Source organism: Elgaria multicarinata, chromosome 2 (genome assembly GCF_023053635.1).
Source record: "Elgaria multicarinata webbii isolate HBS135686 ecotype San Diego chromosome 2, rElgMul1.1.pri, whole genome shotgun sequence".
NCBI classification, from domain to species: domain Eukaryota; kingdom Metazoa; phylum Chordata; class Lepidosauria; order Squamata; family Anguidae; genus Elgaria; species Elgaria multicarinata.
The window spans coordinates 79,843,845-79,863,938 of NC_086172.1; the positions used below are offsets into that span (position 1 = coordinate 79,843,845).

The 20,094-nt window shown below is 42.3% G+C and overlaps 1 protein-coding gene across 1 annotated transcript; it reads right to left on the minus strand.

Moving 5' to 3' along the window:
- Window positions 1–2,589: 2,589 nt before the first annotated feature.
- On the minus strand, window positions 2,590–7,481 carry BTBD18 (BTB domain containing 18). The gene is made up of 2 exons (XM_063118709.1): window positions 7,355–7,481; window positions 2,590–4,616 (listed from the first exon to the last, which is right to left on the minus strand). Exons 1-2 carry the CDS (start codon window positions 7,479–7,481, stop codon window positions 2,590–2,592), a joined length of 2,154 nt encoding a protein of 717 aa, XP_062974779.1.
- Window positions 7,482–20,094: the final 12,613 nt, after the last annotated feature.

Sequence of the window (20,094 nt, forward strand, 5' to 3'; positions counted from 1 at the left end):
TTGCTTTATCCTTTGTCTTTAATTCTGTTCAGTGAAATAAAGGTGTTGGAACATTGGTCTAGGTATGTCTTAGTACAGTTTATGCTGCAACTTCACTAAAGTTGCCCTCTGAGATAAATGGCAGAAATGTGAAGCCCCTTTTTCCTTTTAAGAAACAGACATGTCCTAGTTTAGCTGTTGAGTGGGAAAGTATCTTCATTGTTCTTACAAACCCCTACCTTAAAATTTCACTTGCATTGTAGTACACCATTTCTTTGTTTGCAGTACAATCCCCTGGTACAAACCCTTCAATAATTCCACTTCTATAGAATCATTATTTTGCAATAACTCTGAAAATGCCTGCTTTGTACTTATTGGGATTTACTGCTTATTGTACTAATTTCTACCCTAGCAGTCCCTGTATACACTTCTCCTGCAGAACAATTTGAATAGTGGAAGGGGAGATCCAAAGGCAGAGGAAACACCTTATGGGCCTGGCAGGATGAGAGGGAGGGAACAGTGTTTTATGATTTCCTTCTCAAGGCAACTAATGGGAGGGTGATTATGTACACCATCTCCAAGGCAGGTATACATTCCCCTCATAGTAAGGATGTGCCAGGGGAATGTGAAGAAAAGGATCCTATAGCTCCAGGCCTTCCCCAACATGGCTACAGCATGCTCCTTTTGGTTCCTGCTGGTGTTCGGAGAAGGACCACAGAAATATGTGGCAGCGGCATTATAAAAGGTAGAGATCTGATCCTATGGTCCTTAGGATGCTGTCCAGGGATTGCAGGCTTGAGTCCTGAAACCTATTTCTTCTGCAACCTTGGCATTCCCCACACTTTCTGCTACCTATCCTCCTACCATTGGTAGTTATCAGAGTTGCGGGAAGGCAGTGGTAGTAACATCATTCCTCCCCAATGCTATTGATGATCACAACCGCGGAAGGGAAACTTTGATCTTGATCACTATGGGGAGAATTGAAGTCCACACAAAATTCTCATGAAGTGCTTTACTACAGTAAGCCTTTCTGTGCCTTAACATCTGTGCTAAGTGCCTAAATCCTCTTCTGCTTCCTCCCTTGCCACCCAGTGTACTTAACAAACTATTTGTACAGACAGATGACTTCTGCCTGCCACAGCTAAATCCATAAACTGACATCAGTTTAAAGAAAGTAAAACAAGAGTCTCAAGTAAACTTAGAAACTTTATATGAACAAATTACAACTTAACATTTTATTCCTGTCTTTGTGCCATCTACTCTTCAGAATGTTCTCAAATACACTGAGAGCTTTGGGTGTGAGAAGAAAGCACAGCTTCATGGAGGTATGGGTCACTGCACTTGAATACACCTCTCTGTGAAGAAGCTGTAAACACAAGGGAGATGGTTTCAGTGAAAACAAGCAACTTAGCATTTGTTTTTAAGCCTCTGGAGAGCCTCTTTTAAGCCTCTATAGAAAATACAGAAAATCAGCAGGACATCTAACCGTTTACTGCATCAGCTTCTGAACACAGTAGGCCTGCTGTCTGAGGATGACGTAGTTCGGAGAGGATCCATCCTGCCAAACATAGCAGTAGGGCAAGAAGTTTTGCTTATGGCAGCACAATGTGGCTGCCTTGAGGAAGCTTCAACATTTACAGTCAAGCGAATTCTCCAATAAATGTTTTTTTAGCTGTTACAGTGCAACCCACAAAGCACCCATTTCTGGGAATTGGAGTAGTTTCCCTTACCAGTAAATGTTGTACTGCTATTCCTAGCTCCATGATGAGCTTCATAGCAAGCACTGAATACGTGTACAGAGCTGATGGAGGCCAGTACAATGTCACCACTATTGCCAGGTGACTCCGTCCTACGTAAATTTGAGCTGCTGACTCAGTGTAATGGTTCACCAGCTTAGGTTATAAGAAAAATCAAACAGCAAAGAATAATATGCATAAAAGCTGATTAGCCACCCACCAATTAAAGCATTTTTAAAGGCAGCCTACAAAGGGAAGTGCAGCTTGAATAGTTGAGGGTAACACTGTTGCACAGCAGATAGGCCTCAGCATCCCAGAAAGTACAACTGACTTTGTCCACTGAATTGCAGGGCAAACACATGCCCTGGCTGGTGTTTAAAGTCCTGTTTATTCACCATGGGGCAGCTTTACTCTCTTCTGTTTATAAAAAAACAGAATGTGCTCATGTGCAATCTTTGCTTGCTCTGACAAGTCTCTCCCAACACACACAAAAAGTTTCATTCCTCTTAACAGATGTCCTGCTGCAGGTTTCTTTTTCTAATTCTTTTTAAAGACCTATACCTACCTACCCCATAAAGTAGACTAGCAGCTCCCAGGAATCTTAGCAGACTGCCTGGCACAGTAGAGGTATAAACGTAACAGCCATGATTAGCTTAGGCTGAAGGGTGGCGGTGATGAAGTAGCAGCCTCCCTTTGAATTTCAGGAGCAGCTTTCCCTCAGCACCTCAAATATATTATTCAAAACACCGTAAGATCCCACCCCCATATTATTAACACAGGCCAATTACTAATTCACATGGAATTTAAGTACAGTATTGCAGGCTACCCAGTATCATTGGGTAATCAGGGCAACTCCTTGCACAGCCTGCACTCACTAGCTCAGAACATCCACTTCAGTTTCAGACTCTGGAGAGGAATCTGGCCGGACCCATTCAATGCTAACAACGGGCTCCTCCACCCCACCGACATCTATCTCTTCCTCTTCTAAGCTGGCTGAGAGAAGAGGTAGCTTACAGTCCAAGCTGTTCTGCAAAGACCTCCTTAGTACTGCTTGAGTATGGGGCTGTGTTTCTGCACCCAAGATTCCCACTCCATAAGACAGAAGCCCTTGGTCCACATCACCCATCAAAGTGGCAGGCAAAGACTCAGCAGGCCTTATGGTCCCATTCTCTGACACACACAGGTCGTGCTGAGGCACTCCTGAATCATCCAGCAGCGGAGAGGGTGGCCTGCACAAGGCAAGACAGTCACTACTGGGTTCAGATGTCACAAGTGGAAAGTTGCCAAGAGCAGGGTCCAGCAAAGAACCCTCATTTACTGAGCCAATTTTCAGGTCAGTCGCTTCCTGTTCCCCTTGTAGGGGACTGCTTTCTCTCTTGACAAACTGTGGAGAAACTGAGACTTCAGAAGGACACCTATATTTTTCTTCAGCCCCAGAGCTTCCCAGTGGACTCTTATTTATGCTTGCTACAGGGCATGAAGTATGCATGCCTCCTGGAACAGATTCCCCAATGCCATCATCATCTGCCAGAAGCAGATCTAGCATTTGTTCCAACTCTCCGGCCGAAGCCAGGCTGTTGTACTGCTCCCCCTCAAGCAGATGGTCTAGCATAAACACGCTCAGCTCAGAAGGGTTCCCAGCAGCACTGTCCTGTTCACCTAAGACCATCTTGTTCTCTGCTTGTTCTACCAGGTTCTTCTCACTACAAGATGCAGCCTGTAGTTTTGCAGGCAGCAGCCTAGCTGAGCTAACTGTCTGTTGTGGATCTGCTACCTCTGGCTCTGGATTTTGGGACTGAAACAGGGAGCCATCCTTTTTCAAACCACATGCGGTGTTTGTTGCCCCCATGAGCTGTGCAGCAGGCAATTCCTGCACTACCTCCCAGCAGCTGCCATTGATAACTTTCCTGAGCTTTACTCGGCCAATCTGCCCTGCCTCTTGAGCCGGGTTTGAGCTGGGAGCTGGCTCACTGGAGTTGCGCTTTCTGCCTTTAGCCTTTCGAAGGAGAGGGGGGCTCCAGAAGCCATGCAAAGAGCGACTATCTTCTGCTCCTTTTGCCTCACCCTGGCCAGGAGGACTCCTCTGCCTCCAGAGACGCTTAATGGACCTTGAGGATCCCTTGATAGATGCCACAGTGCTATGGTCTTTGGTGGCAAAAGGCATGGGCAAAGGTGGAGAAGGGAGCTTTGGACAGCTGAGCTTAATCTTTTTCGACTTCTGCAAGTTCGCTGTAGCTTGGCTATCTCCAGTCCCAATCTCCTCTGTGTGCAGATTGACGCTCTCATTGCTACTCGGTATATGCCTTACCATGCCGACAGGATGTTTTTTAGCTTTTGGTCTCGGTGGCTCAGCAGTAACTGTTGGACCTTTGGGTATCTGTTTGTCACCACTAAGCAGTGCTGCAGCAGGCTTTTGCTTCGTAATCTCTCTCTGGCCGGTGTGGCTCTCATTGCCCTGTCCCTTGGTGCATGGAAGTTTCGCCACTGCCTGTTGCCTGCCTGCAACCAGCCAGGATGTCAAAGAGCTACGGCCACAGGCAGGAGGAGACTGCATCAAATTTGCCTCTCGAAGGGATGTTGGACTGGACAGCTGTAGGCAGTCCCGGTTTAATCGCCGGCCCAGTGATTTCTTTACTAGCTTTCCCCCCTCTAGCTGAAGTGACTCCAGTTCTGACACTTGCAGCTGCCGTGCAGCTGCAAGAATATCCTGGGCTTCCTCCCGTGACACCTCCATCTCAGAAGTGTAGAGGAAATCCACCAGTTTACGCAGTGTCCCAATCTTCAGCCCCCGGATCTCCAGCACCGTCTTGTGTCCTTTGGAAGGCATTTCTCGCTCCAAACGCTCCGTGAAGAAGGGGCTGCAGGCTGACAGGATGCAGCAATGAGCGGGAACAGCTTCCCCTGCAAACAACATTTATCATGAGCAGGCACTGTATCGATAGGGAATTTCAAGTATCTACCTTCAAAACCAGCCTTGACAGAACATGCTATCCATGGTTGAAATGCTCCAAACCCAATTAAACAATTTTCTTGGGACTGCCCAAGTATAGCTCATCTTATCTTACAACTGCATTGTTTAGTCTTCCATATCTACATATTATAGCTTGAGACAATTTAGTTTTATAAGCCTTATGTGTGTGTTGAGTCTGTCTCTAAGCTTACTTTAAATCATTATACTTATTCCCACAAATTCTTCTGGAGATGCTATAAATTAAAAGATCGATGTAATGGCTGGGTGGGGTGGGATGGGGAGTTACTTTAGCTCATCGTCCTCCCAGTTTTGAGGATAGTTTGATTCTAACATAAGCAATGCAATGGATAGGATGGGCTATACATTTTTATAAGCACATGCACAGAGACAGACTTTCCCCAATGCAAATATGCTCTTTTTTTTTTCCAAAGGAAAAAATTCTTAATGGATTTTACAAACTAAGAATAGTTACCTAACACACAAAAGACTGGTGGGCTATATTTATAAGAGCCCTAGGCATGATCTAGCCAAAGTTAAGCACCGGAAAGGCCCACTGAATACAATGAGAGGCTTAAGCACATGCTTAAATCTGTTCAAATGCAAAAAAAAAAAATCAACAGGACTTTAGAATGCTTAACTTCAGCTAAATTGTGCTCCCTGTACCTATTACATATATCTGTAAAACTTCTATGAAAACATCAGCCTTCAACAGCTCATTCCTACTGAGAAGACATAGCTGGCAAGGCCAAATATGCTAACCCATGATAGTTTATTTTCTGGAACAACTCATGATGGGTTAGTATGTTGTTTTGGAGATGCTTTTTCTTTCCATGGTGCATTATTTTCCCCAAATAAGTTCCTTAGAATCCATGGTCTGTGGTAAGAGTTACTTTACCTATGGTGGGCTAGCATGCTCTCTCTCATGCAGGATGGGTTATGGAGACCACCTCCAGAACTATTCAGCAAAACCAGCCAAAAACACTGCCGCCAGTTTGCTCCTCTCAAGCGATCTTTATTCCTGCCACAAAGGAAGTTGGGATACCTGCCCAGCTCGATGGGAGGACTAGACGAGGAAGGGTGAGGGTGAAATAAACTACTCTGTGTAGCTTGTTTGCCTGGACTGTTTTACAGGAGCACAGCAGGTTGTTTGCATAATCACCTACACAGTGTAGTTCGCCACACACCATGGGTTAACATATCGTGTAAACCTAACCAATGGTTTGTAGGAATTCAATAGCGAGGCAAAGGTACTCTAGAGTTGTTCAGAGGCACATTACTTCACATTTCAAGGCTGTGTCACTGCACCAAGAAGAGGTTCTAGGAGATAAGCCATTTATCCATCACATTCTATGCAAAACCACACTATCAACACTGCACTAACCACATGAATTAGAGGCTTTTTTTGGATAACTATGCAGCCAATGTAGAAATCAGGACTAGAAAAATAATTGGAATTTTTAGAAGCTACCATCAGAATTCTAGGTACCAGCATTTTGGAGCTGAAAAAAATATCCCAAGATGATGACCAGTGGAATAGAATTTCTAAGCAATCAGGCTTCTGAGCTTTTCCAACCCTGATATCACTCAAAGCACCCTTATCCCAATCCATCCCAGTTTTAAAATTATTATTATTTATTTATAAAGCACCATCAGTGCTTATCCTGCCTTCATTCCCAGTCGCTTTTGACACCTGATGAAGCCTCACCCTCAGGAACGCGTCACTCTTATGAACTAAGGGGTACAACTGAATGTCTGTATTGGTCCACTGTTGCAAAAGCGGTGAGGGTAGGGGGCGGACCTGGGAGGCTCATTCCTGGACTCCCCAACTGCAGGCATAATCTTTTGCACTTTGCAAATTATTAGTTTTGGTACCTCCTTCAAAATGGCTGCTGTAAGAATGGTGGGGCTTGTTGCTGCCTTTAGGGTGACCATGTGGGGAGGAGGACGGGGCTCCCGTGTCTCTGACAGTTGCGTGGAAGGGAGGGGGTTCAGCAGGTGTCGTTTGTACGCAGGCAGCACCTAGTCATTGTATGCATGCAGCACTATGCTCAACATCTAAGGTCCACCTCTGGGTGCCTGCTCCGAGGGAAGCTCGGAGGATGGCAACAAGGGAGAGGGCCTTCTCAGTGGTGGCCCCTCAATAATGGACCAATCTCCCCAACGAGGCTCGCCTGGTGCCAACATCGTTATCTTTTCGGCGCCAGGACAAGACTTTTCACCCAGCCGTTTAACAGCATATGCTGAGTTTCTTTCTTAACTGACCCCAGAATATTTGTTTTTAAATGGATATTGTCTGTTTTATGTTTTTTATGATTTAAAATTTTGTATATTTGTTTTTAATGTTCACTGTTTTTAATCTTTGTAAACTGCCCAGAGAGCTTTGGCTATGGAGCGGTCTATGAATGTAATAAATAAATAAATAAATAATATCAGTGTACATGGTAAAACAATAAAATAGCAAAACCCTGCCACATAGGCTTACATTCTAATAGAATCATAACAAAACAATAAGAAGGGGAAGAGAATGCACCAAACAGGCACAGGGTAGAGTAAAACTAACAGTGTAAAAGTAAGATCAAAATCAAGTTTTAAAAGCTTTAGAAAAAATAAAAGTTTTTAGCTGGGTTTTAAAAACTGCGATTGAACTTGTAGTTCGCAAAATGAGTACCTTCTGCTTGTAGGACAACATCACAAAATAAATCAGCCCTCTGTTGGCGATGGAGCTGCAGGAACACCACGCGGAGCAGGCGGGAATTCCGATACAGAATCTTGGGATCCGCAGCTGGAGGGCTCATGGCAGCAGAACCTCCCTTCCTTCGTCAGGTGCCAGAATTCTGTGAAGTAAACACAGTCCTGGGAATGTAGTTGCCATTTTCTATTAGAGCTGCTCTTCACTTATGTGCAGCTAGAGCTGATGCAAGTTCACTCAAGTAAATGCCACTGTGTTCAATGGGATTCACTCCCAATTAAGTGTGCAATACTCGAAATCAGTGGTTCCCAATTAGCTAAGTACTGCGGACCCCTTGTTTTTCAAATGCCAAGCCATGGACCCCCTACTTTTGAAAATTTTGTTATCTCTATGGTAGTTACCTGTGCAAAGCAATTTTTTGGAGAAAATAAGGGGTAGCCCCTAATGAGCAAAGGATTTTAGGGATACTAAAAAACAGACAATAAAATTTGGGATATTTGTGATATTATCATGCAAAAATGACAATGATTTAGTTAGGAATATAAAGACAAATCTAATTTTACTAACGTCTAGTTTACAAATGAACAAATTATGACATGTCTAGCAGCTACTAAACCTAAATATGATGGGAGAAATCATGCCTCTTTTTGTCCCGAACCCAATCCCTTCCACATCCGGTTCAATATTTCCTACTTTTAATCTCAAATCTGGATCAACATGGAGCCGATTTCTATGCTTGTTCTTCATATAACAAAATGTCGAAAATGTTTGTTCACAAAGATATGTGGAACAAAAGGGAACTAGATGTTTCAAAGCGTTTTCACCTAACTTCGTATAATCAGGAAAAACCTTCACCCAGAATTGGTCCAGTCTATATCCTTTGAAAAATGATTTCAATGAACCATCACAAGTCACGTCAACAAGTGCATCTTGCTCTTCCACAGATAGAGTTGTTAGTTGTACATCACCACATTCAAAAGGATTCCTTATCCATGAGTTTTCAGGATTAGGTGCAGGGAAGTAATCTCTGAAGCTAGTCGCTAAATCATGCAGGTGCTTTTGCGCATGACGTCACCGTCGAAGCAAACAGAGCACGGGAGATGGCGTATTTTCTTTTATTAAAATGCAGACCTTGCAGCGCTAATAGGTGAATGGTGCCACAGACCTGGGTGGGTTACACGGACCCCAATTGGGAACTACTGCGCTAAATTTAGTCCCCGACCAGCACATTTAGTCACAAGAAAGATCTATGCAAATTTTCCTTCAGGTTACATTGTAAAAGTATGGTCTAAACTCAACCTGCAGTACTCCCTGCACCATACTTTCAGTGACAGCTATTTTAGTCTTAGCTCCATGAATAAATACATTTTAGATGAGTTTTGCAAAGTATGCAAATAGGCTGGAAAGAAATACCAGAAATAATGGTTAGCAGTACCTGTATTTTTCATACTTGCAGTACAGATCATGACAGTGGCTCAAATGATACTGCAAAATATTTTAGTAATCCATTCTGAGGCACAGGACCTCAAACATTAGTTGTCAATTTCAATCAGGGGCACAGAGAATGGGTTATAGTAACTGTCTCTGGATATTAGAGCCAATAATAAAAATAACACCTTGGGAAACAATAACTCAAAGTAAAAATCATTAATTTTCAGCTGAGAGGGAACTATTAAAAGTCACAAAGCCCAAACCTATTGTGTATAACACAATGAGGTCTGCCAAATATTTCTACTCCCTTCAAAGATTCACAATAATATAGAACATAATCTATGTTCCTTATTTCAGAACCCAACAATTCCATAGCATTCTTAAAAAAAAACATGCTGTTGTTGTAGTGTATCCCTTACTGGGGGGATGGGGACAAACTACCTGAGGTCTATATTAGAAAAGCAAAATTTCCAGAAATTTTGAAGCCATAGAAAATACCCATTTTTTTCAGGAGTGGGAGAGGGTTCAGGAAAAAAACAACATGAAATTTTGGGGAAAACAGACAAATATGCAAGACTTACATTTTAGTGCTCTTTACAGATCTAAAGTTACTTTAGACAGACTTCCCCAACCTGGTGTTCTCCACATAATTTGGAGTTCAGCTCTCATCAGCCCCAGGCAGCATGGCCAATGATCAGGAATGCTGGGAGTTGTAGTCCAAAACATCTGGAGGCCATCAGAGAATGCTGGTTTAGAAACATAAAATATACTATGTATAACCTGCTTTTGCTCTTAAAATTATCATTAAAATTAAAAAGGTTTAAAAGTTAACTCAGGGAATTTGTGAATATTGTCTGAGTAAACTGTACTGTACATTTATCATACAAACATGCTAATTTTATGATCAAAGCAAGTTATACATAAAGTATTTCAAGTTCCTCTTTTATATCTTATCAGAGGAAACTTCAGCGAAGTAATCCCTCAAACATCTGAATCATTCTAGAAGCCAGAAGAAGCAGGAAGAACTGGAGCCAGAGGAAAACTGTTGTATAGCCATCTATTCCTGTTTGTAAGGAACTTTAGGAAAATTCCCAAACCTGTACCTGTTTGTGGGGTAGAGTTTAGGCAAATTTCATCTGAAGGAAAAGCTATTGAGATTTTATTTAGCTGGGAAAGACGCTCTCACCTATTAGGAACGGTAATCAACCCTATTTAAGAGCCTTTAAGCAATCTCAACCTATTATTTGAACAGTGACATTTTATCTTGTTGTAAATAATTTCTGTTAATAAATATCTTATTTTTAGTTCATTTTGAAAGGTTATCTTTAGTGGTGGTGTCAATCCCATATGTATGCCCTAAGAATCAGGCTACTGGGTTTCTTTTATGTAGAGAGGGTTTATTCTAGTAGCAGCAGTTAGAAGCAGCATTCCATAGTGGTGAGGTCTCACTGGGAACTTTATGAAAAATGGTGGCAGAGAATTCCCAAGCCACAAAGTAAATTAAAAAGACAGAAAGACTGCTGGGATAACCCATGTGCTGTTCTGTCACATCTGGTATATATTTCAACTAGAAATCAGGAAAAGGTTTCTACAAACAACAAACACACACATCAAGTTTTGGTATAGTCTCCCTCTGGCAGTCATATTATACAAGAAGCCCAAGCAATTTTCAGCTTGATATAACAGATGAGTAGCATGAAGAACCTATTCTTAACCTGAAGCTTCAGTCATCAGAAATTCTCCCTTTCTTTAAATCATCAAAAGTAAATGGAACACCTCCAGCAGAGCTCTTTTTTTCAGTATGCCTTACTAGGTTACTCCCTGCAACTCCACAGATTGTACATATGGAATGACAATTTGCTATTTAAACCATGTCATAGACAGAGATTATTTTAATTAAATTGCCAGCTGCATATCAGCATTGCTCCTCCTGAAACAATCTGAATAAGCATCCTAATAGGTATTTTGATAACACGAGAAAAGATATTCAAGTACCCACTATGGAGATTTGTTAAGAGTTACAGGCATTTATGCCTGGTTTTAAGAATTAGTTGCAGGGTTCCCCCCTCATTTCCCCCCCAGTAGATAGCTGTCATGGGGCCTTTATGGCCTTGATCCACCATTAAATCCCAACAAAAGGAGGAGCAAGAGGAGTATATCAGCTGTTAGATTTTGGTCAGCCCCTTTTTCTGCAACTACTCCAGCTTTAAAATATCCTTTTAGAGACAAAGAAACCAAAACTTTGCCATCCCCCTTTCCTTGTACTATGGTGTATTGTAGATCTTTGGTTTTTGGCATCCTACAATCACATAAGGCAGGCAGAATAACCACATCTCCCATTTCAAGCATCTCCAGATAGAAGAGTCTGTCAAGTGTGAAGTATACACTGGATCAGCATGCTTGATACCCACCACTCCCAACAAGACCACACCCTTTTATTCTATACTATGCAGAACACCAACGCCTTCCCTCAATGAGTCTATACTGTCGTGAATATGAAGCATTGTCTCCCACTCTCCTAACAAATATGCATAAAAAATGTAACTAAAATCCACCTTGGCCCCAATCCTGATTCTAAGGACACAAGGAAGCTTGTGTTTTTAAATTGTTGGTTGTTTTTATATTCTTCATGGTTTTAATTTTTGTAAACTGCCCAGAGAGCTTCAGCTATTGGGCGGTATAAAATGTAATAAATAAAGGAAGCTGATAAAGGGTGTTAATAAGCAAGTGGTCGACTTCAAGGCCACACTCTCATAGTCCCATTGAACTCAATGGGGTTTACTTTGTAGTAGACATGCATAGGACGGTCCTGTAAGATATCTTGAGTACACAGCCTAAAGTGTTGTTCTGGGTAGTTTTAAACAGCTGTGTTTTAAACAGCTACATCTGTTCCCTGTTGAATTTTTGTCTATCACTGTGCCAAAATTAAGGCAGAAACTCCAGTAATGGGTGTTCTCTCACCACCAAAAATACAAGATGAATTACCATCAGAGAAGAAACAATACAGCTCAAGTTCTACGTATGGAACTTCATCCTCTAGAGGCCAACCATTGGGTTTATATATCATTTTTATTCCCAGGTTGGTAACGCCCAGGTTTGTTTGACTATAATCCAACATTTCAAATACCATTTTGTTTTTCATGTGTGTGGTGGGGTTTTTTTTTTTTAATTCTATCCCACCTTTCCAAAACATCAGGCTTTCAATGCAACTGGCTACAAATAAACAAAAAAAAAAGGGGGGGCTTAAGAACTATATGAGCTGCCGTTAATGCCTAATAACAGGCAGAAAGGCAGAGCCTTCCACCCTCCCCTTCAATACTCCACTTTTTCTATCAGTACTCCCCTCCCCTCATTATTTAAAGAGGCTCTCACAGTTAAAGAGTTCAGGGGGTCCTTCTTTATTACCTCCCCATTCATTCATCTCCCCCACCCCACCCCTTAAAGGAGTAGCTCCTCAGCTCTCACTCCCACAGTCGTGAGGGCGTCTGTCTCTCTGCTCCGGGGTGGCGCTGCACCTGCCGCAGTTCGAGTCCGACGCCACCCGCACGCGCCGCCACAGGGCCCACGCGACGTTCTGCCACCACAAAGGGAAAGAAGTGGGGAAGGCAGCCGCACGCGCCAGGCAGCCACACCTCCTCGCCTTTCCCCGCGCCGAGTCTCAGAGACAGCCCTTTTATTGGTTGCGGCCGCAGCAAATAACAACGGGCGCTGGCTTTTGGCGGGAGGAATTATGACGTTTAAAAAAGAAAGCGGGCTGGGATGGAATGGGGCAATGCGTGGGCATTATTTATTTATTGCATTTTTATACCGCCCAATTGCCGAAATTCTCTGGGCGGTTTACAAAAATAGGCATAGGAAACTGGCAGTACCAAGCCATGTTGGATTGGTTATTTATTAGAGCCCAGATGCTTTTAAAGCAGCCTTTCCCAACTTCCCTCCCCCACCCCCGATGTTTTGGACTGCAACTGCCAGCATTTTCTGGCCATTAGCCATGCTGGCTGGGATTGATGGGAGCTGAAGTCTAAAAGACCAAGTTGGGGAAGGCTGTTTAAAAGTTTTGATTAGCTACTATCCTCGGGAGAGGGGAGTAGAAAGTGGTAAAAGGCAAACACTTCTAGCCAGCTTCTTAAGGGACCTGCCAGCATTGCTGGCTCGGTTTTTCACTTCATGATTGCCTAAAGGGTTTGCTTTTGGCAACCCCCCCCCAAAAAAAAAACCCCAAAAACTAAAGAGTTGAACTGGTTACTGGTTATCTGAAGTCTACTTCTCATGAGAATAGATTAGGCCCAGGAGTGGCTAAAGTGTTGGACTGGGAGTCAGGAGATCTGGGTTCGAGTCCCCACTTGGTCATGGAAACCCATTGGGTGACTTTGGGCCAGTCACAGCCCAAGCTACCTCACAGGGTTGTTGTTGTTGTTGTTGTGAGGATAAAATGGAAGAGGATGAGGATTATGTATGCCGCCTTGGGTTCCTTCGAAGAAATAAGGTGGGATATAAATCCAATAATAAAATTAATAAAAGTAATAAAATTCAAGTGGCCTACTCTCTGTCATCCTCCTTTCCACCCATGAAGATAGTGACAAATATTCATGACTTCCTTACTGACATCCAGCATATTTCCAGTACAATTAGACTTTATGAGTTGCTTGCTAGATGCTTGTTGCACTGAGCTAGTCTGAGCTGCATCTGCTCAACTTCCCTCTTCTACCCCACTATTAAAGGTGCAGGAGTCCTGTCCTCTTTTGCAGCTGGACCCCGTACCACTTCACATATTATAAGGAAGGATGCTAGAGAATGTGCAAGTGACTCACACATCTTTCTTCCATGCTTCTGGGTATCACGCAAGTGTGCGTGAACGCATGTATGCTCATTATCACATCCTGGTTTAACCCTGATTTTGGAAGATTTTGAAAGATGTGGTGGGTTGCAATCTGGACATGTGTTAAAACATTCATAAGAGCAGTTTAATGCGTCAACAACATGTGTTGATGTTACCACATAGAACAAAGACATAAATTAGTCCCTAAGGGAAGCGGTAGAAAGGAAGTGCTCCATGTATGGGTAAAATCAAGTTCCTCTCTTGTACAATACCAGGATGTGTGGAAAATGGATGCATGAGATTCTCTTACAAAGGACTCTCACTCTATAATTACTTTCTCACAACATGTGACAATGCTGTTACAACAGGTAACACTTTAAAATACGGCAGCCCTAGGTTAGTTTTTAGTTACTCTGGTTTGCACTGATTTTCTTTAGATCCACATCCTCTTTCAACTTCTACCACCAGTGGGCTGGACTTAGGGGTGCATGTCCAGCACCCTGCAGCCAGGGGTCTCTGAAAACAGCTTCCAGAGGAGCCAGCAGCAGCACCCAGTATGGGCAGCCATATACCAGGACTCACACTTGTAACTACAAAACATCCTTTTTTCTTTTTCAATAATTTGTTGGGCAGGTGTTGTGAAATGAAGTGACCACTGGCAGGGCTCCAGAAGCATTCACCATCTTCATTTCTCCTTGAGTGCCTTTGGGCCTCATGTGGACACTCTGGGGCATTCTAGGGAAATTAAGATTGTGGAAACGACTGGAGCCCTGGCACAGACATTTTAGTGTGTAGCACCCCCCCCCAAATGTTAACAAAGAAAAGGGGACAACTTCCCCTTGCCACCTGGTAAGCTGGGGGTGGGTAGAGGAGTGACCAGATTGCCAGAAGGCAGGAGAGCACTGAAGGAGAAAGTGGAGAGGACCTGCTCAGCAGCCAGGTCAGCATGTGGATGGCACTTTCTCAAGAGTTGCTCAGACCTGGCAGAGTCATTGCCTCCCCCCCTTAAAACTCATAACATATATTTTATCCCCATTGGACACTGAAGGCTGCTGATGTTGCAGATCAAGTTGTGACTAACAATCTCTTTTCTCCAGTAAAAAAACCCAGCCAGGTTCGTGTACACACAGACAGGTTTGTGTATGTACAGTGGAGAATATAAGCCAGAGAGAGGAGAATATGGTTGTCTGCACTCTACCTATAATTTATTGAGTACAAAGTCCTCATTTAATTATTTACCCCATTCAAGGTTTCCCAAGTTTTGGCACCTTGGAATGCAGTAGAAAAATCCATAACATTGTTTACAACTAGTTTAGATTCCTTTATTTCATAGAATCATAGAATAGTAGAGTTGGAAGGGGCCTTTAAGGCCATCAAATTCAAGCTGGTTCATCCCCTATTTTCAGGTGTACTGACTTTCAACTTAGTCTTCGGAGCGTAAAAGTGAATTCACAAGCTATCTGAGAAATTTCCAAGATCTCTACATCTGGGGCCATCCCTCCAACATTACTTTCTACTGTGACTCTGGCCATTTCTACACCTGCTTCCTCCCACACTTGCTGGTATCGTCGCAAGATCATCCCTGTGCATCCAAATGCCACACAGGAGATCCTGGGGGCAGGCAGGGATGATCCCTCCATTTTCCTGGGATAATTCTTAGGTGTAGAAAGGGCCAATCTCTCTCTCTCTCTCTCTCTCTCTCTCTCTCTCTCTCTCTCTGGCCCTAGCTAGACCTACCTGAAAATCCGGGGAGAGGAGGGGAGACCTCGCGTTGTGAATAATGCGAGATCTCGCCCCCGTTTACATGTAAGGCGCGACGACCTCAGGAAGAGAGGCGTTGCGCCCGCCATTTTTAATTTTATTTTTAAAGAGACAGGAGCGCTTGAGTGACTAACAGTGAGTGTTGTTGTTGTTGTTGTTGTTTTAAAAAAATGATTTCCCCCGCTCCCCCCACCCTACCCCCGATGGGTGCAGCTCCAGGCTCTGCGCAAGTAATCGTGCGGAGCCAGGTAAACCCATGGAAACGGGCCACACACTTGGGCTCAGCCTGAGACCATGGAAAAAGTGGGGCCAAAGAGTAGGGCTGTATCCCGGGGCAAGGGAGGGATGATCCCTCCCTGATCCTGGGATCCTCTGTGCATCAGGTGGACGCACAGGGACGATCTCGTGTATCACCCCGAGATATAGGCTGTTCTAGCTAAGGCCTCTGTAAGCTTCATCCCAAGTACCTGCTTCCCTCGGATTATCCCCGTAGCGCTAAGCTTTCGCAGTTGTTGCTTTTGCTACCGAGTGACAGCGATCCTTTGCATACTGGGAAGTGAGTTTAAGGGAGGGAAATGTAAAAAATCATAAAAAATCAACGGATGACCCAATTAAATTCAAATTTGGTATGCTTAAAGCTCTCCCTAATATCTATTAGTGTGCCAATTTTGGTGTCTTTATCTTTAAACCTTACACAGATGTAAGCATTTCTTTAAAATCCTGCTCCTGCACCCCAGCCGCAGCTCAGAAGATACGCTCAAAATGTAGGGGCTAAATACGGCGAATCTTTTTGCTTTATTGCACAATTAAGGCAGAATGCATGGCAGTACTTCACAATCAAAGCAGATTATAAGGTGGAAAACATCTGAGTCCTTTGCATGCAATTCGCAGTGATTGCACAGTATAACGCTGGTGTGATAAATCTCTCTCTGTTTCCATGTATGTCTTAAATGTGCTAGAATCTTTTGAACACAAACTGGATCTTACATAGTTAACCAACCAACAAAATACTGTAGGTAAAACAATAAGCAGAAAGAAGGAACTGAAAGTGACAGTTTGCACCAAGGCATTACGGCAATTATGAAGCAACCTCTCCACTTCTACATCTAAACATTGGTTTTAGCAACTTACTAAAAATATCTGGAACACTTTTCATTCATGAAAAAAGTGAAAATTTCAGACATTATTAGAGATGTTGGTTTATTTCCATAAACCACAGGTGGCCAGACATTATCAAAACCAAACAGTCAGATTCAAAAGATATACCCCAGAATTAAATATTTCTGAGCCCAGGAAATTTGTTTTTGAGTACCAGAAGCGAATGGAGCTTACTGTCCTTCAACACAAAAATCCACTCCTGATTTCCTCAAGTTTTTGTTTTCTTTTTCAACAGTTTAATTTAGGGGTGGACTGGGGCATTTTGTAAAACAATTGGGAATCAGAAATCCTTGCCAATCTACTGCAAATCACCCGGAGAACCAGATATTCCTTCTGCACACTCAGGCATAAACTACAAAAGTGCAAAGAGAAACAAAAGAGAATATTGAAATGAAACTATAAACCTGAAGATATTTAATTTCAAATAATTGTATTTTTAAAAAATTGCAGATCATCTTGGAACTGTCCCTCACACACTCATACACCATCAATTGAACTAGCCTTTCCAGTAGTACAGAAGTAAGTTTTCCCCCTTGCCCTGTAGCCTGTGACTTCATTATTTTCTTTTTAACCACTTTCTGCATTGTACCTGCTTGCTGCTTGTTGCACAGTATGGCCTAGATTGCATCTGTTGGTCTGTGAAGGACTGATGGGTGAACCTGTATCACAGCTGCGATCTTATAGACACTTACTTGGGAGTAAGCCCCATTGAACTCAGTAGACATTACTTTTCAGAAAATATGCATAGGCTTGGACTACATATGGTATCATACCCCAAAGGCTGATTTACCTGAAGAGAGTCTACAGCTCAGAAGCAGAGCACATGTTTTGTTTGCAGAAGGTCTCACTCCATTTAAATTTAATGTAATATTTACTTTTGAAGTAGATACAAGTATTGTTACCCATGGGAAGTGAACAGGCTCTGTGCCACAATATGGACATGTGTATGGGTGTAAAATAATAAATGATGGTTCCTATTAAAATAATATATTTTTGTTGAATATAAACAGAATTTCATGTAAATCCTGAGACTCATAACATGACAAATCTGAACAAAGGGTTTTGCAGCATAGTCATATGACCAGGAAGAAAGGTAGAGAAGTTAATGTATCGTAAATTTGTTCAGCAGTAGGGTTTGTTAAAAAAAAACAACTAAACTCCCACAAGAGGACAATGGGTGTGCAGTCTGATTAACCTGAAGTATGGATCTAAAGATGAGATGGCCACATTCTTAAGCTGGGGAGATCATATCCATTAGCACTCCTGGGTCTTAGCAGTCAGTGTTCAAGGGCCATCCATTCATAGACTCCGCAAAGTAGAGGATTCCTATAGTGGCCAGGAAAGCTAGAGACATTCCACCTATAAGAACATAGGACTCAGGGAGGGCTGGACTCTTGAGAAAGTGGTTGTTAAAGAAAGAGGAGGAAATGGCTTTCCTAATATGGGGCCGACACAGTGTGTTCAGAACTCCCTGTTCTCTTGGTGAAATCAGATAAAAAGGCACCGGATGTTGCTCACAAATCTGCAGTAGTCCATCATCGCTGGCCTAAATGAACACAGCAGGTAAATACTAAACACTTTCTAGCCAAAATGGAATCAGGCTGGCTAAGGTAATACAAGTTAAGCATATATTTAGCGTGGATGACTCTATCCATGTTAAGAGAATACTGAATGCCTTCATATGGCATTTTAGTTCCTTCCGACCCTGATTCTAATTGTATTTTGCATCTGGCTGCATATAAGTGAATTTGAGATGATTCTTTTGGTCCTGTGCAAGAGCCCACAGAAGCCATTTCACTCGCACTGAAGGACTTTGGATCAAGGCCTCCCACAGATGACATAGGGAAACATTGCCATTAGAAGTAACAGAGCATACATTATTCTTCCACTCTGTCATGGTAGTCTTAAACCATTAGGTCATGGCTGGCAACATTTTTTAAAGTTAATAAGACCCTGTGGCTCAATTATTATTATTATTATTATTATTATTATTATTATTATTATTATTATTTCATTATCTTTTTAAATACTGTAAACCTCCCATGTATAGGCCAATGAATACATTTAGAGAAAGAAAGAAAGCTGTGGAGATTTAATTTTACAATATAATTGCAAGACTTCAGTCCTCAAAACTCTGCATGACACAAACCTCATTCATTGCTGTGGAATTTGCACTGACATTGCACTGGGAAGTCTGACTCTGGAACAGTTCATCCAATGGATAAAAAGGTCATTTTTCCCAGATTGCAGCCCCAGACAGAGAGGCAAGCCCTTTATAGCTTCCCCTTGGGAGTATTTTATTTAAGGTAAATAAAATACTCCCAAGGGTATTAAGCACTCCCCTGTTTGTTTGTTTGTTTGTTTGTTTATTTATTTATTGCATTTCTACACTGCCCAACAGCCGAAGCTCTCTGGGCGGTTCACAAAATTAAGACAATTCAAAATATAAAACATTATAAAACCATAATATAAAATACAATATAAAAGCACAACCAAGATAAAAACAGCAGCAATGCAAAAATACAAATTTTAAATACAAATTTAAAACATATCTGTCCTAGGACAGTTTACAATGCACATTCTTATCATACTTAAAGCTTTGGGTAAGATAGTCAATGATTCCAAAGGTTAAGTTTGGGCAACATTGACACTCAATTGAAGAAGGGAAAATCATGCGCTGAAACTGCCCAGATGCGCCAACAGGTGGCACACTTCCTTACTCAGTACTGGTCACCCCAGAGGCAAGGAGTTGTTGTCGGCATGGTTGTCTTTCCTGTGGGATCAAATTCTTTATGGCCGTTTGTGGTTACTAAGCAGTTTGATTGTTTTCATGAAGGTAGATATGCAAAGTACGCTGCCATGACTGAGTTCTGATTCACAACAGTTAAATGGGGCAAAAACTGATACAGTAAAAGACGGGAAGCCATGCTGGGCAACTTTGATGAAAATAATCACAAAGCTGTGGCATGTGAAGTATAGATAAATTAACTAGTCAGTGTGACTGAATTAGGAGACAGGAATGTTTACCAATGGTAGTTGCTGGTAAGTAGTGTGTAGACATGTGGTGAAGGGAATTTTAGCGAACCCATACAACCCCGTGTACCCGATTAGTTGCAAAGATGTAGAAACAGTTGTCTCAGCACATGGACAAACTCAATAGAGATGATAGTGTTCCTATGTGACTACATGGTAAAAGTTTACCCAACCTGAGATTATGTCCAAAATGTAGCTAGAAGCTGCAGTCATAGATCCATGTGATCACTGAGTGCAATATCCTGGAAAATTCTGATTGTCACTGTCAGTGCAAATCAAGTTGCAAAATATGTACACAGACAGATATCAGTAAAGCACAAACTACTAGCCACTGTGCAGACTTCATATTACAAATATGCATCACAAGCTATCAAGGCAAAGTTTAAATTCTAGCAAAACAAAAGATAACAGCCAGATATACTAACTATAGATTATAAGCAAGCAATAATATTAGATATAACAATGCCTCTTACTCTCCCTCTACTTCAGAAACTAAAAAGTAATACAAATATCAAAA

Excerpts from the sequence above, each read along its gene's own strand:
- BTBD18 (XM_063118709.1), bottom strand. The coding sequence starts at position 7,481 with ATGAGCCCTCCAGCTGCGGATCCCAAGATTCTGTATCGGAATTCCCGC. Across the intron at positions 4,617-7,354 it reads TGTTGTCCTACAAGCAGAAG|GGGAAGCTGTTCCCGCTCAT; the intron begins GTACTCATTTTG and ends TGTTGTTTGCAG.